At 45.7% G+C, this 22,672-nt stretch overlaps 1 protein-coding gene across 2 annotated transcripts in view; it reads right to left on the bottom strand.

Moving 5' to 3' along the window:
• The window catches only part of EXOC4 (exocyst complex component 4), an 817,909-nt gene that overhangs the window by 317,215 nt on the left and 478,022 nt on the right, over positions 1–22,672 (bottom strand). The window contains exons 15-17 of one of the 2 annotated variants that reach the window (XM_040987490.1): positions 9,282–9,423; positions 4,949–5,127; positions 1,832–1,991 (exon numbers count right to left, since the gene is read on the bottom strand). The exons of the other annotated variant lie outside the window; for it this stretch is intronic. Of the exons in view, the coding sequence (XP_040843424.1) occupies positions 1,832–1,991; positions 4,949–5,127; positions 9,282–9,423 (481 nt within the window). The remainder of the gene's footprint in view (positions 1–1,831; positions 1,992–4,948; positions 5,128–9,281; positions 9,424–22,672) is intronic. 2 annotated transcript variants of the gene reach the window in all.

Genomic DNA, 22,672 nt, shown 5'->3' with positions numbered 1-22,672 from the left:
AGGTAGAACATTAGAATAGGAAAAGCAGGGGAAGAAAGGGTCAAGAATGGAAGAACTTCTGTCTTTTAACTCCTCCAGATGCCCACCCACAATAGCCATAGAGGCCGGGGTTACCCATGAGACTGGCTGGGAGCAAACTGCTGGGTTGGAAGCACAGAGTAGTTGAACTTGAACTAGGGACTCTAAGAAGAGATGCACTATCATGGTGAGCTGTCCCTGGGCCTGCCTGGGCTCCGGGGGCTGCTCCCTTCGGGGTGAGTACACCGAGGGGGGAGGTCTCCGTGACTGGGCAGGTCTGGGGCCCACCCACCACCTTCATTGGGTGGTGAATGGGATTGGGGAGGGGCGCGACCTTGGGCCTGGGAATTTAAATTTCCAGCAGCCTCCTGGCTGCTGGTAGGTCTCAGGACAGGGCGTCTCATGCCTGGACCCCAGACGCCAGCTACCATGTGCACGTGGTAAGCTGTCCCCGGGCGGCCAGTGCGCCATTTGGTGCCAGGCTCTGCCTGCTGGCCGCCTGGCCAGGAGCTCTGGGGTTTGGTTCTTTGAATCGCTGCTTAGGTAGCTCCAGGTTGAACCCATTGTGCTTATAGGACATGAAGCAATTGCAAAGATTCCCAATGACAGTAACTCTTCCTTTATAAAACTTGTAATCACTGAACAATGCTGACCACCAAATACCAGTCCATGCAAAAGCTGTGGCTCGGGGCTTGTCCTGCAGAATCATATCCTGTTACCTGACATGATGATGGATCAGGAGAAGAATCACCTTAAGCAGGGCCATTACATTAACTAGCACTCGAGGACCATAACCAGGAGTAGATTCTGTGGGGGATGTGTGGGCCAAACCCCGTGGAAATTCTAGCCCTAGTGGTTAGCTCAAGAGTTGGTATGGTGATAGACTAAGTGACTTCTTATCTATAAGGTTTTTGGAGAATTAAGGCATTTAGGGAATCACCCAGCCAGGAAGCAGCATTGTTTCCATCTGTCTTCTTCACACGCGTGCTTTGCCTGAGACACTCCTGATGTTAGGGTTGATGTTAGGGGTAGACAGTGTAAGACCAAAGGAAGAACTTGAAAAAGTGATTTTTAAAGAAACACTGCAAGTAGAGATAAGTAAAACTAGAAAATGAAAGTCAGTAGCAAGTCAGCACTTTTGCCCTGAAAACACAAAAGGGAGCTGGGTTTCTACTGGAACAGAACCGGGGAGATACAGACAGACTGATGTCCAAAGAGACTCAGCACTCACTATGCGCAGTGAGAAAAAGAATTCAGGTGTGCAGAAATTTACAAATGATTAAACAAGATATGGTCCATTTAGATCAAAGAATATTTGTTCATGTGTTAAATGTAATATTGGAAAGGAATACTAATGGTTGTAGAAAAAAATCACGCTCTTAACATTACCCAGGAAAACACAATCAAAGTAATGTAAATTCTATTAACACAACCCTAACTTTCTGAAAAGAGAATTTATAAATTTATATGTGTGTGAGAAGTCGCACAGGCAACCTGGGCCTGAGAGGCAGGAGAAAGCACACTGAACCATCAAAGGTTTACGAGTAATGGTTACGTTCTTTCCATTGCATCCTGCATATTACAGACACCAAACCTCTGTAGTCAGACCAAAGAACCTAATTGAACAACAGGAGAAAAACAACGTGCCCAAGGCATACGCACTATTTAATAGACTTTTGTAGGATCACTTTCTCTGCAACCTAAGAACACCAACTAAGCTTCTTAAGCACCGAGGATCTGTTTTATAAGATGACTCTCTGAGCAATGAAGTCATGGTTTGGCACAAGACACATAGTCCCATGTTCCCCCCTACCTTGCAAAGTCCAAGTCGGCCTCCCGTGACATGGTGATGTTGGTCAGATTCTGCTGAAGAACAAAGATGTTCCTGCACATTTTCTTGATGCCAGACTCACTGATGCGCCGGAAGTACTGGGCACCATTGATGAGGATGCAGGAGATCAGATGTCCCAGGCCTAGAGGGAGAAAAGCAGAGACAGATTAGCGGCATCCTGCAGGAACCTACACATAGGACCACTCCCTTCCGATCCTCCACAGACTTCAATGGCCAAGGGAAAATATCTGACCCTATGATAGTTTCAGAGCACTTCCACACTGCTCTACTAGTTAAAAATGGGAGGATTCGGCCTGGTGCCATGGCCCAGTGGCTAAAGTCCTCGCCTTGAATGCCTGGGATCCCATATGAGCGCCAGTTCTAATCCCGGCAGCTCCGCTTCCCATCCAGCTCCCCACCTGTGGTCTGGGAAAGCAGTCAAGGATGGCCCAAAGCCTTGGGACCCTGCATTAGCATGGGAGACCCAGAAGAGCTCCTGGCTCCTGGCTTTGGATCAGCACAGCACCAGCTGTTGCAGCTACTTGGGGAGTGAATCATCAAACGGAAGATCTTCCTGTCTCCTCTCTGTTTATCTGACTTTCCAATAAAAATAAATCTTAAAAAAAAAAAAAAACCGGAGGATTGCTGCTGGCAATAAAACCTTGGGTATCGACGGGTCTGGCATTGCCATATACATCAAAAAACACCATGCCAAGGACTCAGACTATGTACTAAGTTGCTCTAAGAACTCTTAAAGGGCCCAAGAATTTCTGCTTTTCTGCACAGACTCTTGGGAAGCAAACAAAACACGCTCCCACAATGACCCATGGAGCTTCTCCTTCCTCATAAAAAACAGAGACGCAGCCACTTTTGGTTTCCAAGTTGATTGGAAATTCACATAAAAGTAAATTGATAAGAAACCCCGTATGATGACAAATACAAGTAAACAAATAGAATTGATGATGTAATGAAATAACATACTTCAACACTGGCAGTGGAATATATTTCTAACATTTAGATGTATTTATTTGGAAGGCAGAGTAACAAGGAGAGCTTGGTCTATCTTCCGCCTAATGCTTCACATCACACACAGTCCACCTTAGTGACCGTGCAAGCCAAGTCCATAAGCTGGAGCTCCATCAGGCCTCCCATGAGGTGTGGGGCCTATGGCCTTGCCTTCCTTTCCCTGGGCACGTTCTCAGGGAGATGGGCTGGAAGCAGAGCCGCCAGGAGGCAGATGGGCACTCTGCTGCAAGGATGCTCATGTCACAAGTAGTCTCTTAAGCCATTGTACCACAACCACTGTCCCTACTTCCAATATTTCCAAAGTGGTTTTGGAGAGAATATCATTACAAATGAAGAGAAAACATATCATGCCCATGAGCCCCACGAGTGCTTCTAGGGTTCCTTGAGTTATTAGTTCTTTACCCTTAATGTTTGCCTGTTTCAGCTACCCCGACCTGATGTGTCAACTTGTCTCTGCTACTTCTTGCATTTGAAAGTGAAGAGAAGGAAAGATATATTTATTTATTTATTTTTGGTAAGAAAGAGCCACAGAAAAGGAGAGAAAAAGATCCTCTATCCCCTGGACCACTCCCCAAGTGGCCACAACAGTCGGAGCTGAGCTGAAGAGGAGCCAGGAGCTTCTTCCAGGTCTCCCATGTGGATGTAGAGTCCCAAGGACATGGGCCGTCCTCCACTGTCTTCCCAGGCTACAAGCAGCTCAATGGGAAGCAGCTGCGAACCAGACCAGCGCCCACATGGGATCCTAGCACTTCTAAGGGGAGGACTCGAACAACTGAGCCACCATGCTGGGCCCAGGAAAAAGCTTTTGGAAAAAAAAGAAAACACTCATGGAGGCTACATTTAAATCTAGATTTTATATATATGTGTGTTATATATTTAAATATATGTATGTAAAAATCTCTCTAAGTGAAATTCTAATGTTACTCTCCCAAGACTATAACTTCAGATGTAACTTTGTTCTGCACACTATTAGATCTGCCCAAAAGTGTAGACCACGAGGAGATGCACTGTCATGGAGAACAAGTGATAATAACCACTGAGCTCAGTAGAAACAGTAGAGAAACACCATTAAGATGAGTCACAGGAATGGGGAGGCCACGCGCTAACTGTGCAATAACACCCCGATTTCTCGCAGTGGTGCTGTGGCTTCAGCCGCAGGGTGCTACAGGTGTTCGTAAATTCACAGCATCAGGCACCTGCAGCAAGTCCTTCTATCAGTTACACCCCCTGCTAGTCCACTAGGGAATTTCCTTTCATCTCCCGCTTTGCAGTTTGGTCCTCCTAACTTGAAGGAAAAGTGCTGTTTTCAAGGGAGGGGTGTTAGCAGTGGCCAGGACCTAGCCCTTTCACGACAAAGCACAGCACTCCTCACTGTCTTCAGGGACATACTCCTCTGCACAGTGCAACTCCTTAATTGTACAAATAAAATTGGTTTAATTGTTGTGAGAGAACTCATAAACAAACAGAAACATGTAATATGAGAATATATAATTTGAAATCATAACAGGGGTCTTATAGGTGGAATTTACTGTCAAAAAAATTTTGGCTGGGATGCCGTTTTTCCAATCCGTGAAGGCATTTATCTTTAGATGACACGTGCTATCTCTAACACACCTTCATTGACTTTTAGGAAGGCATTTACGGAAGCAAACTTGCCAAAACCAATCGCTGCTGACCCAAGGCTTCTGTTCTTTGCAGATGATAGAACTTCTCCTGGCTTACGATCATTGTAGTCAATGGGGCTTTCTTTCTGGGTCCTGCCTTCACACCGTGCACGGGGCTAGTCTCTTATGATCCACGGTGTTCACTTACCCAAATCTCAGGAGTGGCACATCAGGGAAGCAGCTGGCAGCCGCCTCACCTGCTTTACTCTGGGCTACATCTCCTTATCAACCAGGAGCAGGTGGCGGCTATGCTGTTGTCTACCTTGTCCCAGTCAGAGGGCAGCTATGCAGCTTTCATACAAACAAAGATATTTTCCCCTACAAGTTGGGAACTAAAAACAATGCAAAAAAATTAGGACATCTTCCACCCACCCTTCTTCCCCAACTTTCAGAAACAGGCAGATCTGACCTTCAAAGATATACTGGAATTTGTGCTGCTGCAGACTGGCGCTCATGGCCTCCTCGATGGCGCTGATGTCTTTGTTGAGTTTGACCACCAGAGGGTCGTAATCCATACTCTCCACATTAGCGACGATGGCGTAGTTCCCCTCCTTTGCCAGCGGGATGAGATAGTGGAAGCAGTGAACCCTGGAAGGTAGAGAGAGGAGGAGCTCTTAGCACCGGGTCTGCAGTCACGTCTCCCGAGCGCCTGCAGCTGCGGCAGCCTTCTGCATCCGGACAGGTGCTCACTCCCTCTTATTTTTATTTCTTAACCAGAAGACATCTTTATTATTCTACAGAGTAGCTACATGACCTGCTGATCTGAAACAAGTAAGCCTCTGTCATCTTTGCTTGATTAAGTCATGTACTGTGTGAAAGAAATACAAGAATTCAGAAATCATATTTAATGCCAGGTTGAAAAGCATCACAAATATCTCCCAACAGACCCTGCTGCTATGGGAATGCGAGGCCAAGTGCACAGGTCCTCAAAGAACAGGCGTGGGAAGGAAACCACTTTCGCTTTAATTCCCTGTTCCAACACACGTCTGAAGATGTGGATATAATATCTAAAAGTATTAAAAAAAATTCCTGCAACCTTTTCAGGGAATGATTTCTTAAATATGACACCAATGACACCCCTCAGAAAAAGTAAAAGAACAGCAAGTTGATCAAAATGAAAAGTCATTCTTTGAGAGTGTTAAAATTAAAGATTGGAAGGGACCTGTATCTAGGATATATAAAGCCCAAGAGAGGAAAAAGTGAGCACGTGATATGAGCAGTTGCTGTATCTGTTCTTGCCCATGCGCGGGTGGTGACGACACCTGCGTGCCAGGGTGCGGTGTGAGCACTTGGCACAGGCCACTCGGTACCCAGCTCCCGCACGTGCGCGCTCCCGGTCCTCTCTGGGATGAGGCAGGCGCGCGTACATGTTGGTGAGAAATCGCTCCGCTGCTTTCTGAAGGCGACATGCCCCTTTGTGCTCATGCTACGGATGCTCCAAGTTGCTCTCCATCCTCTCCAGCCTCACTGTAGCCAGTTTAAAAAAGAACTCTGGTCAATCGGATGTCTAACGGGAGCCCACTGTGACTTTACTGTGCATTTTGTAGTGACTAATGATGAGAACTGTATTTTTGCAGGCATGTGTCTTTGAAGCATCTGTTCATATCACTTTCTCGTCACATTGCAGGAATTGTTTTTACATGTGTTCGTTTTTTTATAATTTGTTTATTTTTATTGGAAAGTTAGATATACAGAGATGAGGACAGGCAGAGAGGAAGATTTTTCATCTGATGGTTTACTCCCTAAGTGGCTTCAGCAGCCAGAGTTGAGTCAATCCGAAGCCAGGAGCCCGCAGTCTCCTCCAGGTCTCCCACATGGGTGCAGGGTCCCAAGGCTTTGGGCCGTCCTCCACTGCTTTTCAAGGCCACAAGCAGGGAGCTGGATGGGAAGTGGAGCTGCTGGAATTAGAACCAGCTCCTATATGGGATCCTAGCGCATTCATGGTTAAGACTTCAGCTGCTAGGCTATCGTGCTGAGCCCTACATGTGTTACAGTTTTAGGCATTATATATACATCTACAATACATACTGAACTAATCTTTCCATACATATGTTATACTCTCATAAGCAGTTCATGATTGAATTCTGACTATCTATATGTTTCCAATAATCAGCACTCATCCTAGTAGTTGCTAAATAATGAATAATCTCACCAATGAAGTTCTCACCCTCCGAAGTTCATTTGCTAGTTGGCCTAGAGAACATGTGATGAAATGCCAGTAATGGCAATGTCTGGGACTCCTCTGGAATGTGAACTCCTGAGGCAATAAAAATCTACCAATTGCATAATTCATGATTAGAGCTATGGACTGCAACTGTGGTACAGACTTGAATGAAGTGGCACTGAGTTGAAAATAGAATCAAAGCCGTGTGGAAGTGTTCTTCAACTGCAGACATCATGTCCCCCAGTTATGGAGAATGAGGCAGAAGTCAGACAGCACTGCTGCGTAGCTCATTCCTGCTGAACGGGCCATGTGGCAGAGGCCTCGGTGCGCTCAGGCACGTGGGCAGCGCCCAGGGCGTCGGCTCTGAAGGCTAGTAGGGAGTCCAGAGTGGATATGGGAAGCTTCTGGGAGCACGGGAGGATTTTCAGAGGTGCAGTGATATAACCAGATATGAGCTTGGCAAGCTCACTCTGGCACAGAAGAGTGGACTGATGGCAGAGAAGGGAAGCAAATGGAAGTAGCGAGGCTAGTTGGGAAATCCCTATGAATTAGAAGTGACAGCTTACGAGACAGGAAGCCAGCGGCATGGAGAGACGACCACTGTTTAAGGTACCAACTTGTTCCAAAATGACTGCAGACACAAAGAAAAATCATCACCAATAAATATCACATCCAATAGTTTTTTTTCTTTGAGATCCTGATATATGATTGCTACCCCTAATGTGCTTTTGGCATTCAGGGTTTCTGCAAAACCCTGCTGATACACAGCACGATGACCGACTTTCAGAAACTACACATGTGGAGACCTACTGGGGACAGACAGTGGCTCCTGAAGGGCAGAAAAGGCAGCTGATGAAGCTGACACTTTTGGCATCTTAGACTAACATGACAACTGACTTATTTTTCTAAAGGTCAAATAAACAAAAAGAACCTAAAAATTTTTGATGGTCTCACCAGGTCTTCCTTCTCTTGGGTGTGTTTTCCCTTGGGTTCCATACTGTGGAAGGGGCTCCTTGGTGGCTGAATGTCCCTTACAATGAAGCAGGTTCAGTGTCACCTGCTCTTCGGAGGGGCACCTCAACAATGAACCTGCTGCCCTGGAGAACACTTGTTTGGTTTGAACTTTAATACCATTAAAGAAAAATACAGGCGACAGATATCTAGTTAACTGGTAAGTAAGACAGTTTTGTGACGCTCGAGGTTCTGGACTTCTTGTTAGCATGGTTCACTGGTTTTTGTCTCCCCAAGTGTTCTCTTTTGAAAGCAGCCTTGCTTAGCGCAGTGGCTTCTTGCCTCCATGTGCCAGCGAGCACACCTCACCAGCCACTTGTTCAGTGCTCCAGCTGCTGGACAGCACAAGCTGAGGTCTAACCGTTACAGACGGATTGGAGCATAACAGAACAGGTGGGTAATGCTGGCCATGCACGCTACTCCTTAGCACATGTACAGATATCTAAGTGTGGACCACTGTGTGACGATAAAATCTACAATCACTCCCCAGCTGTAAGCAATGGCTTAGGTTGCACTGCACCTAGGCACGTGTTACACTGCTGGCAGAAAAACAGCTAAGATGCCAAGTTTGTATTAACTATACCAGTATTCCAGAATAGTCTCCTATTCTATTTTTTTTTTAATATGGTGTAGGGGGGGCAGATGCTGGCATGAAAATCTCTCTTAAAAAAAAAAAAACATTTTAGGGTTTTGTGTGGTAGCCTAGTGGCTAATGTCCTCGCCTTGCATGCGCCGAGATCCCATATAGGTGCCACTTGGTGTTCCAGCAGCCCCGCTTTCCATCCAGCCCCCTGCTTGTGACCTGGGAAAGCAGGACGACCCAAAGCCTTAGGACTCCGTACCCACGTGGGAGGCTCAGAGGAGGCTGCGGGCCCCTGCTTCGGACTGACTCGGCTCCGGCAGCCGTGGCCACTTGGGGAGTCAATCAGTGGGCAGAAGTTCTCTCTGTCTCTCCTCTCTGTATATCTGATTATCAAATAAATAAGTAAGTCTTTTTAAAAAAGGTTGAGTTTCTCTGCTCTAAATGAGCCCTTTGATCATTCCCACAGGTGTAATATTCTAGGCTGTCCCAAGCAAACAGGGACACTCCCAGAATGTGGCATCTTAGAAACTGTTCTCCTACATTGTTCTTTAATCTCTTAGATTTGGCTTTAAAGAGTCATGATTCTTACAACTGTATACTCCCTCTTCTTTTGATTTTCATCTTAGCAAAAATATCAGTGACAGAAAGAACCACCTTACTGATGAATTTGCCAGGCTTAGCGCCCACTGTGACAGCACTGTGTTACTTACGCATTACTTCATTTATACAGCCTCTGGTCGTTGAGAATTGCCATTCCCCCAATGGAGACTTTATAACATTTATTCAAAGACCTAGCGTGGACATTCAAGTGTCGGCCATTTGTACTTCACACTCTGGAGTCACCAAATTCACGATGCAGCTGCTGCTCACACGCTGACCAGTGCCCGCAGCCCAAGAAGAACGGAAGGAAGACAGCCAGCCACAGCCGCAGTCACAGCACCGTGACCCGCCAATGAGTCCCCAGCCCTGACAGGGCTGTCCTACCTCACTTCCAGGTGCAGGACCAGCAAGCAGCGGTCGGCCATCTCCTGGAAGGACCTGGCGAGTTCGCTCAGAGTCTGCAGGATCTGCTCCGACACTGGTGGGAGGTCCATGTTCACGTGGCTCTCCTGAGCTGGAGAAAGCGCTGCAGACAGGAAGCGAATGATCAGATAGAGTGAGGGTTTGGAAATGATGACTTTGCTACCAACCTAGCGAATGCCAGTGCTGGCAGCATGAGAAATGCAGCCCCTGACAGAGCTCACTTCACGGCAAGGCGTGTGTCCTAACCACGAGGAGGGCTGTGTCTTCTCTATAGCTTCAAATGGCACTTGAGCTTCAGTTTGCACACACGGGAGGAAATACAGCACCTTTTTTGGCAAACTGTTTCATCTCTGAAAGTTGGAACCACCCAATACCGTGCCAATACCCGCTTTTATTAATTTGTAATAATTGGCTCTAACTTTGCATCATCTTTTGCACTGGCAGTTTTGAGTATTAAAGTCTTAACATTCCCCTAACAGACTGCACTTCTCTAAACAAAGTTTCCCAGTTCTACGACCATTCTTCCAATAATCTGACTGAAGTGTTTTATAATTTCTCAGAATTTACCAAACAAAACATTCCAGTTCTTATGCATCTCCCTTGGAGCCTGGAACTCAAGACCAAAAAGACGAAATACTACATCAGGTCTGGCCCGACTGGAAAGAGTGATCAGTTCTCTTTCGCTAGATGTCAGCTGCTTGCACTGAACCTTCCAACCTGAGTGTGGGCTGGCTCAATGGCTCAACCGCATCATCCCGAGCCTGTTCGTGCTGGCATCCCAAATGGGCACTGGTCCATGTCCTGGCTGCTCCACTACTCATACAGCTCCCTGCTCATTGCCTGGGAAGACAGGCCCATGTCCTTCGGCCCCTGCACCCATGTGGGAGACCTGGAAGAAGCTCCTGGCCCCTATCTGTGGTTCGGCTTAGCTCTGGCTGTAGCGGCCATTTGGGGAGTTAACCAGTAAATGGAAGATCTCTGTCTCCTTCTCTGTAAAACTGCCTTACAAATAAAAATAAATCTTAAAAAAAAAAAAAGCTGGGGGTGAGAGTGGTGGAGTGCTGCATCCTACTTAAACTCAACTATAGCCTATGGTCTGGGAAAATCTTTTTTTTAAAGATTTATTTATTTTTATTGCAAAATCAGATATATAGAGAGAGGAGGAGAGACAGAGAGAAATATTTGCCGTCTGAAGATTCACTCCCCAAGTGACTGCAATGGCCGGAGCTGTGCCAATCCAAAGCTAGGAGCCAGGAGTTTCTTTTGGGTCTCCCACACGGGTGCAGGATCCCAAAACTTTGGGCTGTTCTTGACTGCTTTCCCAGGCCACAAGCAGGGAACAGGATGGGAAGCCAGGATTAGAACCAGTGCCCATATGGGATCCCGGTGCATTCATGGTGAGGACTTCAGCTGTGAGGTCCAAAAAATTTCATAATTTATCTTCCAAAGTAATTTATAACATTTTAAATGATTTGGATATTTTCTTTAGGAAAATACTAAATAGCAAAAAATGCCGACATTATCTGTAATCACATTTGGTTATCTCTTGTTTGTCCATTGTCCTTTCAGTTCCCTATAATCTCCCGGAGATCCTTAAGAATGCTTTGGCATTCTCATTTGAAACTTCCTCAGTTCCCGAGGTCTAACCACTTACTCTGTGTGAACAGTTATTTATTCCAAATGTCTCCGCCTCATTTTCTTCTGTAAAATGGGGATAACAACCCTTTGCCATGGGGTTAAGAGGACAATTTAGAGAACACCTAACCACAGCACATAAAACACAGTATTAACAAGAAAGCCATAAGCAATCAATATTCTCTGGCTTATGATTGGTCCAGGCTAATTCTTCAGCTGAGTTACAGCCCAAGCTTACACGATCACTCCAGTCATAGTTTCTGGCACCTTTCGCTTTCTATCTGAAAGTCACAGGTTATAGAGCCCTTTGGAGAAGGGCTCCCTGGATTTGGGGCCTGTGGGACGTGGGTAGGCACGACTGCCTGGCTCAGGAGGCAGGCTCGCTTCACACGGCAGAGTCAACATGTGGTCCTGGCAGTGTCTGTAGCTGTGGCCTTTCATGCTGTAACCACTCCTGCACTTTGCTAAGCCCAGATCCATAGAGACAACCCAGCCTTACAATTTAAAAGGTTAAATTCTGTGTGAAATCCAGACTTTAATAAATTGCAACAGTATGTCAAACACAAAAAAGCAGTATTATTCAAGGGAATTGATATTTAAGGAGGAAAGGGAGGCAGCTTTGCATTAACTGTTGATGGTAACTTTATTCAGTGCTTGAATGCATGTGGCAAGCAAGATTAAAGCAACTTTAGTGGCACTGTTACAGTATTTCGAAGCCTTTTGCTAACAGCACAGCATGGGACAATTCTGTGTATCAGTAACAAGAGGCAGAGAGGAGACCCTGACCTGACTCTATGGAAAGCACCCTGGGCCCGTGTGTTAGGGTGCTACCGGAAATGCCTGTATCCCACATAAAGCACCAGTTTGAGTCCGGCTCCCTCGCTTCCTACCCAACTTTCTGCTAATGCATTTCGGAAGGCTGTAGAGGTGGGCCATGTCTGGGTCCCTGCCACCCGCACACAGACTCCAGAGTTCCTGGCTCCCGGCTTTGGGCTGGCTGAGCCCAGGTGAATGAAATAGCTGATGGAGGATTGCTGTCTCTCCCTGTCACTGTCGGCCTTTCAAATAAATAAATATATAAATCTTTAAAGAAAAGTATATGGGGGGAAACCAACCAAGAGACTAAACAATCCTCCTTTCCTATTACAATATATCATTTCAGGGTAAATCAAGAGCAAAATTAGCTGCCAAGGAAAAAGCTGGAATAAGTGAGCCAAGAGGAGTTTTGAATAGCAGCACATTATACTTTAGTTTGATTATAGTATATTTATAGCACAGACATAACATTCTATTATTATTTTTAAAGATACATTTATTTTTGTCAGAAGGGCACATTTACAGAGAAGAGAGAGAGAAAGCTCTTCCTTCTCCTGATTCACTCCACAACAGCTGGAGTTGAGCTGAAGCCAGGAAGCTGGAGCCTCTTTCAGGTCTCCCATGCAGGTGCAGGGTCCCAAGGCTTTGGGCCATCCTCAACTGCTTTCCCAGGCCACAAGTAGGGAGCTGGATGGGAAGCAGGGCTGCCAGGATTAGAACCAGCGCCCATATGGGATCCCGGCGCTTTCAGGGCAAGGACTTTAGCCACTAGGCTGCTGCGCCGGGCCCTGAGGTGTGAAGTTCTAATGTCATACCCTGTACACGTGCGACACCTGCTGCTCGGCTCCAACTCCATGGTCCCTTCGGTTTGTCCTGCTATATCTGATCTCTATCCAGGCCCTCACCAGCGACCGCATGACACAACTGCCTTGGAGCCTCTGGCTTCACCCTAACCTGTCTAAAATTCCATCTAAGCTTGGGTCAGGTCTGTAGTTCATCCTTTGGCAGTAAAACAGGTACAGATGGCTGCCACGGAAATGTCCTGGGCCTTAATGTCTCAAAGACTTCCAGGGCCCCTTACAGTCCTGTCAGTAGCGCTTCACTGAGACTTTTCCCAATCTTTGGCGCTCTCCTGCAGCTCTCTGGGCAACCTGCTTGCTATTACTCCCCTGGTGAGGCTGACTCCTGGTTGACTCCACTGTGTGTCACAACCTTCGTACCGCCTCCAGTTGGTTAAGAATGGCTATTTAAACAAACAAACAAAAAAATTAAAATAGGCAAAGAACACAGAAAGCTTAGAACGAGACAGGAAATGGTTAGTGGGGACTCACATATACCTTACTAGGTAGGACACGAAAATAAGTAACTCCTCACCGGGGTATCAAAGATTTCTCTGCACAACCCCCTATAACTGTTCTGTGTCTCAACTGGTGACATGTGCCTTGCTAAAGTTATAAGCCAGTTTGGACTATCCTAAAATCTTCCATGTTCAGTAAAAATTATGCTTCAATATGATACACTGCTATATATAAAAAATGAAAATAGACATGAGACAGCTGAATAGTATCCTATAGCCATTTTAAGGTAGATAGAAGCCAGTTGTATATAAACTAAAATTGAAATGTCAATGAAGTAGTCACAGGATGTGGTTAAGAACTTGCATTTTCTAACATATCAGTCACTCAATACCGTGTCAATTAACTCTATAATGTTGTAAACTGTTGTTGATGTTATGTTATGGCTTTTAATTGGTTGGAATGATATTCTGCCAGCTCTGCTTTTAGAACAGAGATGGTCTTCCCAAGAAACTGTTGAATTGATCTGGACAATAAGATGCTGAACTCTATGCATGGTACATGCTTGCAATGAAAGAAGCATGACTGGATTTGAACTGTAATACTGCAATAAAGTGGAGTAATCCACCATGCGGGGAGGGTACAGGGAGGGGTTGGGGGAACCTCAGAGCCTATGAAACGATGCCATAAAATAAAATGCAATTAAAAAAAAAAGAATGACTGTTTAACAGCCAGCTGTCAAGGATACCCTTACTACCAGATCTGCCAGGTGTCCACTGGTGTCATTGCCACAAAAGCTTTCTTTGACATTCGACATTTCTTAGCCAAGGTCTTCTGCAAATTACGTCTACTCTTGGCCTATGTGGCACCCCTTTCCTCTGAGTGTGCCCTGACTTCTCTGACGTTTCCTCCAGAGTTTCTTCATGGAATCACCTGAGACACCATCCTGGTTCTCATATCTGCCAGCGGGTGTAATGAATTGGCCCAGCCTGGCCTGGTCTGGGCTGCTCTTTGTCTTGGTTCTTGCACTCACCTGAGGGACTGTGTCCTGACAAAGGAGTACCCAAAGCTCCTCTATTGGGTCCTTGATCCACACTGACTTAGTTCACTTCCTGTCCTGGTAAGAACAATGTCCTTTCCCAACTAGCCCACACCCAATCCAGTTCTTACCATTAGATGTTACAGCCCAGCCACACCTGGTCCATGCCCACACACTGCTTTCATGTAGGTTAGTGGGGGCCAAGACCTAGCCCAGCCTATTCTACTCTCACTCTGGCTCTCATAAGTATCAGTGGAGTCTAGCCCAGCCTGGTACGCCCCAGACCCAGTCCACACGCATGACAATGTCCAGCCCATCTTGGCTGCCCTTGTTCCAGCTTTTGTGTTCACCAGTGGGAATCACAACCTAGCCAGAGTGTCCCTTCAGCTTCCACACCAGGCCTGTTCCCAGCCACAGATCCTGTGCGAGCCAGTGGTTGCTCTGACCCAGCTTGGATAGCTCATCCTCCATCTTGACCTTTGCTATGGGATGCTGGCCTGGCCTGGCCTGACCTGACCCATTCCCAGTCCTGCCTCTCACTGGAGAGTGCAACAGACTGGTCTTGACCTGTCTGCTCCCATCCCTGACTCATGCAAACTGGTAACCTATCATGCCCCACATTCCAGCCTGGATCCTGCACTTGCCAGGCAAATTCTTGGCTCTTAATGGTGCTTTTTCCTCTTGTACAATTCTAGGACAATAGCTAAACACATTCCCATTTATGTTATCTGTTTATCAGCATGTCTCCCTTTCACATGATTAATTCCTTCAGGGAAGGGTTGATATATATATTATATATTTCCTCCACTGAATAACTGAAGGCACTGAATAAGGCCAATGAATAACCAGAGGCACTAAAGAGCTTAATCTGTGGTCTTTAATTAAACTGAACAAATGACTTAATTGGCCAGCATAATGGGCCAAAGAATTCACATAATAAAAGATTGATAAAGATCAGAAAAAGGAAGGAGCAACTTCCCATTTTATGATTAGAACTTTCTCCCTGACCCCTGGGTATAAGGAGGAGGCTAGGGGAGTAGGTCATTCCTGGGTTACCCAGAATCCTGCAGAAATATGGCTTACCACAATTCTGGGTAATCCTCACAGCCCAAGTACTCACTTCTGTAAACTGTGCTGCCTCGGAAGGCACTGTAACTTCACGAGCAGTCAGTCTGCCTTGCTGTGGCTGCGGCTCGGGCGTGAGGCTCTTCTGCTGACACAGAGCCCTGGCATGCCAGCTACCCAGGATCTCTTACGGAAAGCCGACAACCTCACTGTCAGGGAAAAGCAATCAGTCTAGGACATTAGACCGTCTCGAGTGGTTCCACATCCTAACACTAACCAGACTGAAATCTGTTTAGGTTCTAAAATTAGCCCAAATTGGACTCATTCAGACCCAGAAGAGCATCTGTTTTCAAGGATGCAGCTGCTACACTTTCAATGGCAACTTACTGTGACTTCTTTAATTGATTCACATGAGCATGTCCTTGTGCATCTGCAATATTATCTAAAATTGTTGCAATATTAGCTTAGACTGCTATCAGCTGTCATGGAAGTGATAAATTGAAAAGGGAAAGATGGTTATCATGGCAGAAAAAAAGGTTAGCTGTGAATTCAAACTTGTTTAAGATAGAAAAAGACGGGGAAGAATAGTCCCATGAGACTTGCTCCCTGGCAGCATTTTAGAAGATCAAATTGCAGTGTAATTATTTCTGAATCTTCTTCCTATTTGTGCAGAGGTGGTATGTATCATATAATGATCTCTCTCTAACCCAAGATAAAATTATCTATTTTTCTAATATTTGGGTTTTCTATTCATAAAATTGTGACACTAATACATTACCTCTCAACTCCTAGAGTAATGTGTCATTAGATTTTGTAAATAAGGCTAGGCTACATTATTACTGGCTAAATACATTTTCTAAGGTTTATTTATTCATTTGAAAGAGAATTACAGAGAAAGAGGGAGAGGCTGTAATGACTAGACCTGGGCCAGTCTGAAGCTGGGAGTCAGAAACTTCAACCAGACGCTTCACTTGGGTGCAGGAGCCTAAGGATTTGGGCCATTAGCCAGGGAGCTGGATAGGAGGAGGAGCAGACGGGACTCAAACCAGCATCCAAACACTTTCTTAGAAGAATTAAGAGTGATAATTATGTCTGTGACACTGACAATCCTAAGATAGGGGCCGGCATTGGCCCCGCAGTTGAGATGTCAGCCACGATAGCTGCATGTCACAGCGGAGTGTCTGCACTGGAGTCCCACTGCCAACATTGTGTCAAGGCACAGTCTGGGAGGCAGTGGGTGATGGCTTACGTATTTGGGTCACCTGTCACTCACATGGGAGACCTGGATTGAGTTCTGGTACCCAGCTTTGGCCTGGCCAGGGCCTGATTTCTGTGGGAATTTTAGAAGTGAACCAGTGGATACAAACTCTCACAAATGTGTCTCTGAAATTTTCAAATAAGGAAATAAAAAAGAATTCATGGGGTTTATGGAGTCAGTCTGGGAGTGAGAACAGCACTTCAGTCTAACCTCTTGCCTTCTTTTAAGTGCTTGTGGGATATGCTGCCATCAAGACTTCATACTAGGGTTAGATTTAAAAGTGCCAGATGAGGACTGAGCTGTGGCCTAGTGAGTTAAGCTGTCACCTGCAGTACCAGCATCTCCACAATCCTTTAACCTGGAATATTACTCTGCAGAAAGGTACAAACATCTGAAGCTGAAGAATCATTCCAAATATCAAAATACAAAAAATAAGCAAGAAGATTCAGGCAAGGCCCACTCTGAAGAACAGAACAAAAGGAAGAGCCAAGGTTAGAAGTGTGCTGCTTGTTCCTTCAGGCTCACAGACACCAACTGTGTGCACTGCCTCCCAGCAGCCCCAGCTCTCCCAGCACCCCCAGCACCCCCAGCACTCCCAGCTCGGTGGGGAGGAAGGACTGTGTCCAGTTATTCCTGGTAACCAGTCCCAGCAAGCCCCAGGCTCTGCCAGGTTGCTGCTAGGGTCCTGTCTACACACAGTGTAGACCAGCACAGACATGCAGCTCTGACACTGTGACTACTAGCACGGTCTACAGTGGCTTTCAGTCCTGGGGAAAAACACTAAGATGGATTTTCCCCCTTTATTCCAAATAATCCTGCCTGAGGCTTGGTTAAAAACCTCAACATTGGTGAAAAAGGCATACGGTGTGGCCAATTCAGCTCCTGCCAGATACAAAAGTGAGACGGGGAAGAACAAAGCTAATGAACCCGGGAGTCCTGTGGAAAAGCAAGGTGTGGAGCCCACAGATTCCCAGGGCCTTGGAGACCTCTTGTTTCTATACAGCCACGCACCGGAGAGCATCTTGGGAGTGTGAACAAACGCCTAGTCAGATATTTTGGGTGAGGAAGTGGCACAGATTTAAGTTTTAAGAGATTTTTAGAGGCAAAAGTACTACATGACAAAGAGGTATGTTCAGATTGGATCATTCTAAGGTTTAGCATTGTGACTCTTCCAGAGTGCCTCAGGGACACTGGGTAAATTAGAAACATTAGATTAACCTGCAAATGCCAAAGTTGAACCAGACAGAAATAACACATTTCCCAACATGACAGGGCAAGCAGAGCCTCACAGACGGAAGTAGGGCTGGCAGCTCAGAGTCCTTCCCAGAGTCCCTCTTCAGCTGAACTTTTCCCAGTTCTTCTGTGAGTTCCCTTTTTAAGCAACTGTATCACTCATACATTTGGCCTGACCTTCCTTGACTGGGAGCAGGCAGACAGTATTGTCAGCTTTGTGTGTCCAACATGCAAAACAGTATCCAGAACTGGGAGGCAAGTACAGGCAACAGCCCAAGGGTCACGAGTTCAAACTGAGACTTTCTCTGTAACAGATTCTCCACTTGCAAAAGGAGGGTCTTTGTTCTTACAAGTTTTTGATTACAGACAATATAACCGCTTGCAATCACATCTGACATACAGATGCTTAACTCATTATGATTACGATTCCTACTGCTACTGGTTATTCAATGGAGATAAGTGGAGGAAATGCAAACATGCACGATCCTCCTCTCTCAGCAAGAGTTTGTGTTGCCACCGGAACAATTAGACTGGTTTTCTACATCTAATGGTGAAACCTGGGAGCTACGGTAAGGAACAAAGGGAAAGACACAGAATGCTAGAAGCTGCTGCCACTTCAATCTTAGTGCTGTGATAGGATAATGGACACCTGATTTTTCTAGAAAACGGAGTGGACTCTGGTGCCAAGTACAAAGACCATGTCGATGACTAGCTGTGCAGTTTGGTAAGATCTCCTGGGAGGCGTGCTGAAAAGAAGAAATCCAGAGAGAATCAGCTTGTTTATGCCTGCTGCAGAATTCGCAGGTATACATCACGCTAAAATAGTCTCTACTCAGTGAGGAGGGGTGCGGCCACTTCTCCAGTAGATGGCAAAGATGTTGGCTGGGAACTTTTCCTTGAAACTCTTACCTATGGGATCTCCTCTGTGATGGCTACATGGATGTGCTGATGTCACACATGTGTTCAGCAGTGCTTTGTGAAGGTTAGCAACACGTGCTAGGCTTCTGTCTTTGTACATTAGAAACACACAACAGCTCTCATTTTCCCATAGAAACCCTGGAGCAATAGATAGTTCAAACAGAATCAAGCTTCCTATGTGGACGCACAGCTGAGGGTGAGCTTCAGAGAGAAGCAACCCAGTATCACTGGCCGAGATCTACCGCCTCAAACCCCAACTAACACAGATCGGAGGCTGCTGCTGTTCATTATGCGCCAATGTTTCCTATCTACAGCATTTCCTTTGGATTCACAGCTAATCTTTGGAATTGACCTACAAAGCATTGGTTACATTCTGATCCAACCACTTGCAATTGGATAAATCATTAAACCCGTGAATCAGAGCAACAACACCTGCAGTCTCAGAAGGTTGCTGCAAGGATTTAGGGAGCCCAGACACACGAAGCATCTTGAGCAAATCACTGGCATGCAGCAGGTGCTCAGCAAAGCTAGCCTATAATAGCCAAACTTCCTGCTAGGAACCCTGAGAGGAGATTCTTTGACTTATTTACTTACTCACCAAAAAATTTTGTGAAATATCAGAAAGCTGTGGGTCAGCTGTTCACAGGGCTAAGGGTCAGGAAGGAAATGATACATTATGACACATTGTGTTACATGGCGACATTTTGAACTTAGAAATCACAGACGTCTGAGAACAGTGCAGATTTCAGCAGCGCCCCAGTCAATGAGATGTGCAGGAGAGGGATTACAAGGGAGCGGGCTGAAGTTTCTCTCCGTCCTTGAGAAAGAGAATGACTTTCCCTAGAATTGCCCATTCAGTCCTCAAAAGGGCATTTCAAGTCGGAGATGTAAAAGCAGGGGCTGGTTCTCAGAGGCGGTTTAGTTCCTCTCACACGATTTGGAGGCAGCACAACCCTGCAATTTCCAAGTTTAGGCTCTGGCACCACCAACCCAGGAGTCATTTTTTAACTCAAGAGCTTACAGCAAAGCCCTGAGCATGTTCCTGTGCTGAGAGATGAGATTCGCCTTTCTCCAGCAGGACCTGAAAGGCCGAGTTTGCATCATCATTCCATGGACTGCTGCTTTCCCTCCTGCCAGGGGCACCATGACAAGAGGGGACAAAGAAGCCACTGGGGCATGAGTCCACGTGGTGGAGGGGAAGTTGAATTTGCCATTCCTGAGACCTAAGATACAAGTGGCGAAATGTATGTTTTTTCACCAGAAGAAACAGGAATTAGGCTGTACATAATCTTAATATGAACATGAAGACATTGACAAACCAGGTCTTCTATTAAGGCTGAAAATAACTGCACTGGGATTATTTTGGAAAAACACTTTTCATATTTATTACACCCAGGAATTTTGTTATTTCCTTCACTCTCTTGGAAATATGCTCATTTCATGTTACTTTGGGTCAAATTTATTGTAGAAGGCAGACTAGAAAGTGCCCAGTGTCCTTGCCTGCTATCTGTTCACCCAGCACCCCAGTACCTCCAGCTTCTTCATTGTTAATGTTAGTGTTGCTTGAAATGAAGGGAAGGAGGATGGAAAGGACATTGCCATCTGCTGGTTCACACTCCAAATGCTTACAACAGCACGGGGGGTGGGGGGGGGGGGGGGGGGGCCAAGGTCAAACCAGGAGCCTAGAATTTCATCCAAGTCTCCCCTGTAGGGGGTGGGCCTCAGGCATTCTGGCCATCATCCACTCTGCCCCCCAGGTACATGGGCAGGCAGCTGGATGGGAAGTGGACTAGCTGGATCTCAGATGGGAGCGGGGGGGCAGGTCAAGTTCAATCTAATCTGCAGTTCACACATCTGCCCATTTCCCAGCTTCTCGGTAGTAGACTTCTTGGTAGACTTGGGAGTCTGAATTTGTCACTGAGAGCATAGACAAAAAGGAAGGGAAAGTTATCACACAGCCTCCACAGTGGAAGGATGTCCAGGCAACTAGCCAATAAGGCTGGAGGAAACTTCTGGGAATGTCCCTGAAAACCACTGCCCCCTGGCTGTGAAACCCTGCATTACCTCTCCTGCTGTTCCTGAAAGCCAGCAGTGGCTCCCTTGCTTTGTGCTTCCAGCTGTTTTTTAAGCCTTTTCAGCAAGTTTTAAGACATTCAATCCCTCGAATTAATTTCCCTCTTGCTATCAAAAACCTGAAATGGCTTCTGTTTTCCTAACAGCTTTGATGAGTGAATATAAGCTTCAATTCCTGAGATATTTCTGAATTATGGCACTTAAAATCTCAGAAGGGAAGGAGTGGGTAAAGAACCCCAAGAATTCCTGTGCCACCTGTAAATGAAGTGCCAGCACTGCTCAGGCAAGAATGCAAGAGGGAGTTTACAAGGTTCCTGACCGCTCCACTCGTCCTTCGCGACCTGGCTGGAGAAGCTCTACCTCTCAGTGCTTCCTAATCCCTCGAATTACGTTACCTTTGGTAGGTTGTAAGCATGCACTCACACCTACCTTTTCTTCAAATGTCTGGAAATTGAATTTTCTGAAAATCAGACATCTACCTTTTCTTGTCTTTCCTTTTTTCCCTCCTCCTCAGGATAAACTCTAAAAATTATATCATTCAGAATCTCTCCATATTACCATATAATTTTTGCTCTCTTTGAGAACTCTTCCTTTTGGTCAAAATTGCGTATAGAATACCAGATCTTGAGAATGACGCAGAAGATGGGCTAAGAACTTACCTATCATTCTATTTTAGTTGCATTAGACTTCTAGGAATGCCAACTCAACCAAAAGCTCCTAATCCCATTGTCACCATGGCAGCAGCATCATTTAGGTCAAGATACCAGCATCCACACTGCGTCTTACCACATGGTCTAGAATGATACTGCTTTCTTCCCTTCTTCTTTGATAATTTTAATCTTCATTCAAGGTGAAATGCACAGACAGTTTCCACATTATCCATGAATAAGGATGCTTGCCAAATAGTTATGCTTGCTTCTGTTCAAGAGACAGAACTCAACCAGAGGTGAGGAAGTTTACACATGAAATGCATTTGGTTGCTGCAATTGATGCATTTTGTAATTGGTCATAATTGCAGGTGAAAGTATTGTATATACAGGAAAGTCATTAGGTAATTAGCAAATCAGCAGCAAATACCCCAAGTGGAATGTGCACAGAAGCCCACAACTTCCTCTTGGTTGGACGTTAGCACCAGCTCTTCCTTCAGGAACCCATTCATGAGGAGAGCTCTGCAGGGGCATCGGCAGCTGAGTCTTGGTGGAGGCGCTCTTTTCTTTTGCCTTCCTACCAAACCGTTGCAGGGAGCTGTGCCTACTAACTCCACGTAGGACTTGGTCTCGTGCTCTCTTCACAGAGGGCAAACACAGGGCATAAACAATGACAAACCCGTGAGCCCATGTTTTCACTTCAAGAAGGTTTGGAGATGAATGTCTATGATTACAGTTGTGGATTACACTTCAAATAATATTACTATCAGTATCTCCATAAAAAGAGATTTCTATGAATCAACTCAGTCTGTATAAAGGAATTTTATATAATAAAGCTCTAGTTCAACTAAATAATTTGGGGAGTTTATTTAGTTGCTTGTATTGAAGTTTAAGTTTCATTGCATACCTGTACTGTAGAAACTTCCTTTCAATGGATGTCACTGAGCATATGGCTTTATTTGATATCTGATATTCATTTGATATTCCATATCCTAGCACAGTGCTTGACAAGCCCATAGCTTACCCTCATAGCACACTGACAAGGACCCTGGCAATACCTGTGATGCCTCTCACTTGCAGAAGCTCCATCACTCTTTCTTAACCAACCTGCACATCTGTTCATCTTCTTTGGTAAGCTCTGCTGATTTCAGCCTGTCTCCCAGTGTTTAGGAAACTTAACCCTTACTGCCATATTAAAAGGTAGGGACTTTTGGAGCTGGTTGGTTCACAAGGGCTCTGCTGTCAGACAGCTAAAGGCCATTCTTGTGGTTCATTATAAAGGGATGAGCTCATAGCCACCACCTGTCCACCCCAGCTTTCCCCCTGCTCCTGCCGCAGATAATGCAGCATGAGGGTCCACGCTGGATACGGGT

This window comes from Ochotona curzoniae, unplaced genomic scaffold, assembly GCF_017591425.1.
Source record: "Ochotona curzoniae isolate NIBS_2020 unplaced genomic scaffold, NIBS_Ocur_1.0 contig_4692, whole genome shotgun sequence".
Classification (NCBI taxonomy): domain Eukaryota; kingdom Metazoa; phylum Chordata; class Mammalia; order Lagomorpha; family Ochotonidae; genus Ochotona; species Ochotona curzoniae.
This window is presented reverse-complemented; position numbering and strand designations above follow the sequence as displayed.